Source organism: Moschus berezovskii, chromosome 26, assembly GCF_049115385.1.
Source record: "Moschus berezovskii isolate FMDL1 chromosome 26, NW_MosBer_1.0, whole genome shotgun sequence".
NCBI lineage: Eukaryota > Metazoa > Chordata > Mammalia > Artiodactyla > Moschidae > Moschus > Moschus berezovskii.
Genome location: NC_142485.1, coordinates 13,131,665 through 13,142,426, shown reverse-complemented (window position 1 = coordinate 13,142,426; position 10,762 = coordinate 13,131,665). Strand labels below are relative to the sequence as shown.

The 10,762-nt window shown below is 44.4% G+C and overlaps 1 protein-coding gene across 1 annotated transcript in view; it reads left to right on the top strand.

Moving 5' to 3' along the window:
• Positions 1-1,230: 1,230 nt before the first annotated feature.
• Positions 1,231-10,762, top strand: part of KCNU1 (potassium calcium-activated channel subfamily U member 1) — a 146,033-nt gene continuing 136,501 nt past the window's right edge. Inside the window, exons 1-2 of the mRNA XM_088832661.1 lie at positions 1,231-1,419; positions 5,297-5,413. Coding sequence (XP_088688787.1) covers positions 1,231-1,419; positions 5,297-5,413 — 306 coding nt within the window. The remainder of the gene's footprint in view (positions 1,420-5,296; positions 5,414-10,762) is intronic.

Genomic DNA, 10,762 nt, shown 5'->3' with positions numbered 1-10,762 from the left:
CATCCCACTCTTAGCGACCCCACAGACTGCAGCCTACCAGGCTCCTCCGTCCATGGGATTTTCCAGGCAAGAGTACTGGAGTGGGGTGCCATTCCCTTCTCTGTCCCACTACTTTATTGAGTTCTTAAAGCTGCCATCAAGTCTGTGGTGTTGGAGAAGACTCTTGAGAGTCCCTTAGACTGCAAGGAGATCCAACCAGTCCATTCTAAAGGAGATCAATCCTGGGTGTTCATTGGAAGGACTGATGCTAAAACTGAAACTGCAATACTTTGGCCACCTCATGCGACGAGTTGACTCACTGGAAAAGACTCTGATGCTAGGAAAGGTTGGGGGCGGGAGGAGAAGGGGACGACAGAGAATGAGCTGGCTGGATGGCATCACTGACTCTGTGGACATGAGTTTGAGTGAACTCCTGGAGTTGGTAATGGGCAGGGAGGCCTGGTGTGCTGTGATTCATGGGGTCGCGGAGAGTCAGACACGACTGAGCGACTGAACTGAACTGAAGACTATAAAACAGTAAGTGACTTGGAAGACCCCATATAGTAACTTAACAGAAGGACTGTGTTTGGAGCTCAGAGCTTCGGACTTCTAGAACAGAGTTCTTTATCATGCTGCCCTCTGCTAGCCAGCAAGCTTAATGACAGCCTTTTGTGAAAATCATCAGTAAACTGAAAGGAAGGAAATCTGTCCATGGCAACCTTTCTAGGAAAAGCTATCATTATCATTCGCCACAAGTAGCAGAGTCCAGGCAGGCCCCAAAAGACCACAGCATTCTTCCTGGGTCTCGTGATGACTCATCTTCACAGTAACTGGGGGGAACTAGCCCCTCCGCCGGGCACTGACATTTTCAACTAGTATTCCCCTTCACAAAATTGCCTCCTGCAACTCCTGTACTCTGTGCCTTTCCAATTGAGAGGATACACAAAAATTCTGAAGTCCTTCTCTTATCGGTCCCTCTGTGGCCACGAAGGATGCAGTTTTCTCAAGGTCATGGAGAAAGTCAGTAACAGCATCCCATCTAGAATCCCGGTCTTCCAGAGACCCTCGTCCTGGACCTTCTGCTATTCTATCAGTTGCATCCTGTGAGTCGGCACCTCATTGGTTACCGGACCCCTTCACTGTTGCTGCACGAGGGGGTTAGGACCGTGACACGCTGAATTCTAATCCCTGGAATCATTACCATGTGATCATGACATCACAGAGGTGGCTGCCGGACAGTTCTGTCTCAAGATGTTTCTAACCACGCCAAAGGATGAACTTGAGGAAGGCCTGGAGAAATTATTTTGTACAACTGAGATCCAAGCAGTGTTTATTCTTTCCTCCATTGTAATCTTCCTCAGTGGATTCCTCATCTTATTCATATCCAGGTTCATCAGGAGGAAGTTTAAAAAATGGAAAAAGAGCAAGGGAATTTTCCTGGTCAGTTCCCTTGTTACAAAGATCAGAGACAGGTTTGGCTTGCGTTTGTGTTTAGAAGACCACTAAGGCATCACCCAGTTTTCCCGGGCTAAGAGCTGTGGTGGAGTGACAGAAAGGTGTCCACCCTGCTCAGGGGGCAGGACCCCAGGCCGTCATTCCAAAGGGCACAGCTACAAGGCCAGGCCTCCTCGCCCACCTCTGGGAGAAGCAATGCCTCGTGTGGATGATGCTGAATGTTAGCTCTGGAAATAGAGATCACTGATTTGAGAAAACATCTACTAACACTGAGTCCCTGGTGGCTCGAAGGTAAAGACTCTGCAATGTGGGAGAACTGGGTTCGATCCCTGGGTTGGGAAGATTCCCCTGGAGGAAGGAATGGCTACCCACTCCAGTATTCTGGCCTGGAGAATTTAATGGACAGAGGAGCCTGGGGGGCTACAGGCCATGGGGTCGCAAAGAGTCGACACGACCGAGCGGCTAAGTGCACACAGCACTGTCTATGCCTCTGTTTCGGATTTTAAAATGACAGTCGTGTTAGGTACCACGAGGGAGGCAGAAGAGACACCAGGGTCAGCCTCACTTTCCCGGATCGCTTGTGCAAGAGGTTCAAGTACTCAGAAGTATACACTGCCTTTTATACATGTTAAAGCAACACATGGAGCTGTACACATGCACCCACAGAAACCCGTGCACACATTGCACGTGTCATCCAGCCACAAATGCAGAGACACTTTTTTATGCCCAAACAAGCTGTGCAAGGCTGGGCGCTGTTGAATAACAGCTGGAAAATGATGATGGTGAGAGCCATGGTATCTTATCCAGGGAAAACTCTGCTTAAGAGACTATTGTTCTTCTTCAGTCACTAAGCCATGTCCAACTCCTTGCAACCCCATGGACTATAGCCCGCCAGGCTCTTCTATCCATAGGGATTTTTCAAGCAAGTGCACCGGGTTAGGTTGCCATTTCCTTCTCCAGTAGATCTTCCCAACCCAGGGATCAAACCCTTGTCTCCTGCATTGGTAGGTGGATTCTTTACCACGGAGCCGTTAGGGAAGCTGGCTTAAAGGAACAGAAATACTCAAATGCTACATAATGGCTATTCTAGTACCAGTGGTTGAATGCTCTGTTATTTTTCCCCAGCTTCCTTTCTCTGATTTCCAGAACAGAACACGTTTCAACTGTGTTTTGCAATTAATCCTGAACAGTTCCTTGCTGACTCTTGATGCTAAACACTGACATAAAGGAATTTATAACTTGGTAACTTTTTCAGGGCATTGGCAATGTCATCACTCGAGATTCAGGCATCTGCATTTGAGAAGTGTCCAGTAGGGAAGTTTATAGATTTTTTTTTTTTTTTTGCTAAATGAGTTTGCTGTGTGTGCTTAGTCATGTTCGACTCTTGGTGACCTTATGGGCTTGCAGTCTACCCAGACTCCTCTGTCCATGGGATTTTCCTGGCAAGAATACTGGAGTGGGTTGCCATTTCCTCCTCAAGGGGATCTTCCCCATCCAGAGATCGAACCCAAGTCTTGCCTGTCTCCTACATAGCAGGCAGATTCTGTACCACTGAGTTCCCAGGGAAACCCCAATGCTATTACTAATTATTTCTAGATGAAAGATGACAAGCAATGAGTGGCCTTACAACTGGGAAAAGAATCCTGGGGTTCTGACTGCTAACGACACTGATGGGATGCACAGATGGTTAGTGGACATAGTGAGCTGCCTTCTAGCTTTATTTTATTTTAGTGCACGACTGAATTGGTAGAATTAGTCTCCTTAGATTTCTGTTTCCAGAAGTGTATCTTCTCCCCCATTATATTCATTTTTCTGTGGGTTACAAAAATGTGAGAACCCATTTTTCCACAAACATTTGCTGTATTTTTCATGTCTTTCTTTTGATATAATTTATGTCTGCCTTCCAGTCCAGAGGTACCTTTCATTTCAGACAGGAAGCAGATGTTGCAAAATGTTAATCAGTGGGGTCTTAGCAACCAACAGACTGTGCTGTTCTTTTAAATCCTGAGGAGAGAGTTTGATAACAATTGAATGACTTCTTAATAATTTGTTAGATCTAATTGAATTGAGAGTGTTGTATTTTTCTCTAAGCCTTTGGGAATGTTGGCCTAATGCAAAAATGCCACAAAGCTAGGTACTGTGGAAAGTTCTTTTAAAAAAATTATTTGGAGAGTCATAATTTTCTCCTTAAATGTGCATTTTAAAAGATTTACTACATTCATAAGTACGATTTTATTATATCTGAGGGCCAATTTGTTTTCCCACAGAAGGCACCTCGATTTTATAACGGAATTCAAATGAGTGTTCCATATTCATGCCATTGAATATCTTTAAAAAAAAAGAAATCAATGCCCAGACAACTTCCCAGGAATGCACAGGATGAGTCATAGGTATTAGAGGCAATCGTTGATGGACATACGAACTCTATCAAATAGTCATTTAATGAGACTTCTTACCATTCAGAAAATACAGATAGAGAAATTATATCATTTCAAAAGCCTGGCTCCACATGAAATGAGCTTTTCTAAAAGTCAGAGGTCCTAGTCTGCACGGTGAGGTCAATACCCATTCACTTGCGTCTTTTGGGGACTAGTTCAAGACTAACAGACCCAGAGCCTAAATCAGCCTGCCCACGAGTATGTCATTTAATTTTGTTATACCTCAGTTTCCTTCAGTATAAAATGGATTTAATCAGACTTACTTTGTCTACCTCATAAGGTTATTATAAATTTCAAATACAGTCATCCCTTGGTATCAGCAACGGGTTGGTTGCAGGACATCCCCCAATACCAAAATCCGAGGGTGCTCAAGTCCCTTATATGAAAGGGCATAGTACTTGCACGTTCCTTGTGCATGTCTCCAGTACACTTCAGATCATTTCTAGATAAGTTATAATACCAAATAGAATGTAAATCGGAGAAGGCAATGGCAAGCCACTCCAGTACTCTTGCCTGGAGAATCCCATGGATGGAGGAGCCTGGTAGGCTGCAGTCCGTGGGGTCGCTATGGGTCAGACACGACTGAGCGACTTCACTTTCACTTTTCACTTTCACACATTGGAGAAGGAAATGGCAACCCACTCCAGTGTTCTTGCCTGGGGAATCCCGGGGATGGGGGAGCCTGGTGGGCTTCCGTCTGTGGGGTCACACAGAGTCGGACACGACTGAAGTGACTTAGCAGTAGCAGCAGCAGAATGTAAATGCTGTGGAACTAGTGGCCAACACCCCGCAAATTCAAGCTTTGTCTTCTGGAACTTTCTGGAATTGTTTTTCCAACTATTTTCCATCTGATGTTGGTTGAATCCGCAGATATGGAACCCAAAGATTGTATAATAAGTAAAAGCATTTTATAAACATGAGGAAGGATCATAGTTTCAACAGGATAGGATACCAGATAAGGAATTAAAATCAACATAAAATGGCTAAATATCTCCCTCTTCTTTCTCGCTCAAAAAAAAAAAAAAAAGCAGATACTTAAGTAACCACCTAGAAATCCACTTGTAATCTTTGTTCTTTGTCCATGTATCTTGATGGAAAAGGATAAGACACTTTTTCCCAGAGCAGAAAGAAGCTCGCTTCTCCCAACCCTGATCATTACGACAGAGTCGGTGTGAAGGGTGTGAGACGGACATGGCAAAGACTGCAGGGTTCAGAATGAAAATCTGGCAGAAGAGCAGTAAAATGCAAACCGAGTCAAATTCATCCTGTGAAATATGGAAGAAGGGACTTCAAGGTTCCCGGGGTGGGACAAGGTGGAGAGCGTTCTGGTTGATGTCACAGCAGGAGATGCCATCAACCACGCATGAAACCCATGACCTCCTCTGAGACCCAGCTCACTCTCCATTTCTTTCTCTTGCTTCTAGGAATTTAATTCAGGTAACATAAGACATAAACATTCAAGAAGTCTCACCTTCCAGGGCCACTTTCGTGATCGTATAGAAATGCTGCTCTCGGCCCAGACCTTGGTGGGACAGTTATTGGTGAGTACGTTCCCAGTGACCACTTGCTAAAAGACTTTAGCCACGACTGTGATGCATGGTCCGCAAGAAGGCGTCTGCTGTCCCTGGCAGCCTTTCCCAAAACATCACTACCTCCCAATGGCTGTCTCCCTGTGTCTACACTCTTCAGCTTACAATTCTGCTTGCTTCTTCCTTTGGGGTGAATAGAATCACTTGGCATTGTATTTTCTATTTGTTGCCAGTCTATCCACCAGAAGAAAAACTCTATTAGGGCAAAGGTTGTGTGCATTCTGTTCTCCTTGTACGTAGATGGTTAGTTCTCTTTGTAATGTAGATGGATGCCGGGCATATAGCTGATGCTCAAATAATGTTGGTTTGTAGTGGATTCTCTGCTCTGTAAGGGACAGGTATTTCCCCCTCCTTTGATGCTAATAGCTTCCTTTCTGCAGCATTGGCATATATACACTACCATCTGTAACACAAATAGCTAGTGGGAGGCTGCTGTATAGCACAAGGGGTTCCACTCGGTGCTCTGTGATGACCAGGAGGGGTGGGATGGACGGGTGGCTGGGAGGCAGGCTGAAGAGGGAGAGGATGTATGTATGCTTATAGCTGATTAATGCTGTTGTACAGCAGAAACCAGCACAACATTGCATAGCTATTATCCTCCAGTTAAAAATAAATTTTAAAAAGCTGGTCTTTTTTTGCCTCTGAATATTTATCATTTACTTCCTGTTTTCATCCAGGTAAACTCTGATGCATTAAAATTCAATCCAGGCATCATCTCATCAGGGAAATTTTACCTTATCTCCCTAGCTCTCTTGGTAAAGAATCTGCCTGCAGTGCAGGAGACCTGGGTTCAATCCCTGGGTCAGGAAGATCCCCTGGAGAAGGAAATGGCAACCCACTCCAGTATTCTTGCCTGGAAAATCCTGTGGACAGAGGAGCCTGGTGGCTACAGTCCAAGGGATCACAAAGAGTCAGACATGACTTAGCGACTAAACCGCAACCACCGTATTAAGCTAAGAGTCCCCATCTCTCAGTTTCCATCGTTTCCACTGTTCTTAAAATTATCTGTGCATAAGCCTGTCTCCCCCACTGCTCCATGGGCTCCTTGAGAGAAAAAGACCATAGGCAGGGAAAAGTTCCAACCCCATTGTCTGGAAGTAGCAGACGCCCTGTAAATGAATATCACCCTGATCATCATTTCTATAGTGTTGTTTGATCTTAAACATTCAGAAACGGAATCCGTAACGTGAGCGTGTGCTGCCATCACGTGGTGGCACAGTGGAAGGAGATGTACGTGAACCAACGCCGATCGTCTTTTGTGATCCATACATCGTTCTTGCCTAGAAAAGTCAATGTTACTTAATTCACATCTAACTAGCTTTTAAAACCACGCACCTATGGACACCTTATCTTTGAAAAAGGAGGCAAGGATATAAAATGGAGAAAAGACAGTCTCTTTAACAAGTGGTGCTGGGAAAACTGGTCAGCCACTTGTAAAAAAATGAAACCAGAACACTTCCTAACACCATACACAAAAATAAATTCAAAATGGATTAGAGAGCTAAATGTAAGACCAGAAACTATAAAACTCCTAGAGGAGAACGTAGACAAAACACTCTCCGACATAAGTCACAGCAGGATCCTCCAAGACCCACCTCCCAGAATATTGGAAATAAAAGCAAAAATAAACAAATGGGACCTAATTAAAATCAAAAGCTTCTGCACAGCAAAGGAAACTATAAGTAAGGTGAAAAGACAGCCTTCAGAATGGGAGAAAATAATAGCAAATGAAGCAACTGATAAAGGGTTAATCTCCAAAATATACAAGCAGCTCCTGCAGCTCAATTCCAGAAAAATAAATGACCCAATCAAAAAATGGGCCAAAGAACTAAATAGACATTTCTCCAAAGAAGACATAAAGATGGCTAACAAACACATGAAAAAATGCTCAACATCCCTCATAATCAGAGAGATGCAAATCAAAACCACAATGAGATACCATTTCACACCAGTCAGAATGGCTGCTATCCAAAAGTCTACATGCAATAATTGCTGGAGAGGATGTGGAGTGAGGGGAACCCTCTTACACTGTTGGTGGGAATGCAAACTAGTACAGCCACTCTGGAGAACAGTGTGGAGATTCCTCAAAAAACTGGAAATAGAACTGCCATACGACCCAGCAATCGCACTCCTGGGCATACACACTGAGGAAACCAGAATTGAAAGAGACACATGTACTCCAATGTTCATTGCAGCACTGTTTATAATAGCCAGGACATGGAAGCAACCTAGATGTCCATCTGCAGACGAATGGATAAGAAAGCTTTGGTACATATACACAATGGAATATTATTCAGCCATTAAAAAGAAGGCATTTGAATCAGTTCTAATGAGGTGGATGAAACTGGAGCCTATTATACAGAGTGAAGTAAGTCAGAAAGATAAACACCACTACAGTATACTAACGCATATATATGGAATTTAGAAAGATGCAAATGATAACCCTGTATACAAGACAGCAAAAGAGACACAGATGTATAGAATAGTCTTTGGGACTCTGTGGGAGAGGGTGAGGGTGGGATGATTTGGGAGAATGGCATTGAAACACGTATGTTGTCATATGTGAAACGAATCACCAGTTCAGGGTCGATGCATGTTACAGGATGCTCGGGGCTGGCATGTGGGGATGACCCAGAGGGAGGATAAAGGGAGGAGGGAGGTGGGAGGGGGGTTCAGGAGGGAGAACTCATGTACACCCGGGGCGAATTCATGTCAATGTATGGCAAAACCAACCAATATAATATTGTAAAGTAATTTGCCTCCAATAAAAAATAAATAAATAAATAAAAATAAAACTTAAGGACATAAGTAAAATTGTGTTGATGAACTCTGCAGTGAATACTGAATCATCTGAAAATCTGCCTCTCATTTTTGTTTTTGTCTTCTAAAGTTTTGGTCTCTCTTTTTGAAATCCTTGTCCCCAAGACCTGTTAAGAGAAGGATTTTCTGGTTCTTTTTTAAAATTTTATCAGGGATTTGTTGGTTGGCATTTCTTCAAGTGTTCAAATCATGTTAGATTATAGATGGACAATGTTGGGACTAAAGCAGTGACTGCTTTAGTGAGGCAAACTAGAACTTCACACCGTCTACCATGTAAGCACTGCATTTAGAGAGTGGGTGGGAAGGAGTAAGCGTTGAGTACATGCCAATATATATTACTTCTTTAATGACGGAAAAATTGTTCTTTTGATCTGACACAGTTTATGATTAAAGAGTTGGAACACTAGGAAGCAGAACAGTCTGGCACTGAAACACAGAATTGAGACTCTCTGTGAGGGTTCCAAGCAAGCGTGTATGAAAGGATGAAAAGGCGGGGGGAATGGCTCCTTCCTTCCACACATCCTTCCTTTGTCATTTCCTTTCTTCCTTCTTTCCACAAATATTTATTGTTTGCAACTCTATGCGAAGCATATATTCCAGACATGGTGAAAAATGCAGGCAAGTGTCTTACGCAAACGGAACTGAAATTCTCGTGGAGGCAGAAATGATAAACATGTACATAAACAGAAAAGATAACTTCAGGTGGTTATCAGTGAAAGAGGGATGAGGGGTATGTGAGGATTTTGGTGGTTTTGGAGTTAGACCGCATTAGATGCAGTGACCTGAGAGGAAATCTCTGAAAAGGTAAGATTTGAGCTGAGACTTGAAGAATCAGAAGAAGAAAGAGATTATAGAGTGGAAGGAACAAGTTTCCTGTTTGAGAGAAGAGACTTGTGGAAGTAGGGACTCAAATTACTGCAAACGCCAAATGAGGTTCCTGTGTTAGAGGCCAGGAGGCTGGACAGTGAGGTCTGAGTAGAGATGGAAGGGCCCTGCAATGCTTAGGTTGCTCAAGTGGAAGGATTTATTCTAATGCAACAGGGAGTCATTGAGTTTTTAAGAAGCATGGGTTGACACAGTCTAATTATGTTTTAGAAATCCAAGAGGCACTAAAGTTTGAAAATAAAGGAATTGTCAAAGGCAAACTAGTTTGTTTCATGATATACGTGTGTGTGTGTTGTTTCATGATATACGTGTGTGTGTGTGTGTGTTAATCGCACAATTGTGTCCAATTCCTTTGCAACCCCATGGACTGTAGCCGGCTAGGCTTCTCTGTCATATATGAGTGTCTGTGTGTGTGTGTGTGTGTGTGTGTGTGTGAGTTCAGTTCAGTCGCTCAATCGTGTCTGACTCTTTGTGACCCCATAGACTGCAGCACACCAGGCCTCCCTGTCCATCACCAATTCCCGGAGCTTACCCAAACCCATGTCCATTGAGTTGGTGATGCCATCCAACCATCTCATCCTCTGTCGTCCCCTTCTCCTCCTGCCGTCAATCTTTCCCAGCATCAGGGTCTTTTCAAATGAGTCAGCTCTTCGCATCAGGTGGCCAGTCCGTACCTATAGGTTAAGGTGGTAGAAGCTGCATTGTGTCCAGGGGCAGAAGAGGCTCTGCCCTCCTCCCACTACGTGTGGTACCCAGTCCAGGTACAGGTGGCCTTGGCCATCCTGTATTCATCACGCTTCCTTTAGATCATCACTGCATCCCTAGAAGCCTCCAGCAGCAACAGTGACACTCCTCAGACAACACCATCCACAGGTACCTCTTCCTCTCGAGGCCAGGAAGACACCACAGTGGTCAGCTCGCATCTCAGGGACCTGGTAGGAATGGGCATCTTTGAGGATGGGCCCCAGCCCATCCCAGGCTCAGTTCTCAGTCCCTCGTGCAAGGGAGTGCAGGAGTGGAGTGTGATGTCTCTCTGCTCCTCTGCAGAAGCAGCGTGGGACTTCTCAGACTGCTACCTTTCCACACTTTCTCATTCTGTCCCGGGGTCCTGGCCAATAACTTCAGTTCAGTTCAGTCACTCAGTCGTGTCCAATTCTTTGTGACCCCATGGACTGCAGCACGCCAGGCTTCCCTGTCCATCACCAACTGCCAGAGCCTACTCAAACTCATGGCCATCGAGTCGGTGATGCCATCCAGCCATCTCATCCTCTGTCATCCCCTTCTCCTCCCACCTTCAATCTTTCCCAGCATCAAGGTCTTTTCCAATGACTCAGTTCTTTGCATCAGGTGGCCAAAGTGTTGGAGTTTCAGCTTCAGTATTGGTCCTTCCAATGAATATTCAGGACTGATTTCCTTTAGGATTGACTGGTGGATCTCCTGGCAGTCCAAGGGACTCTCAAGAGTCTTCTCTAACACCAGTTCAAAAGCATCAATTCTTTGGCGATCAGCTTTCTTCACAGTCCAACTCTCACATCCATGCATGACCACTGGATAAACCATAGCCTTGACTAGATGGACCTTTGTTGGCAAAGTGAT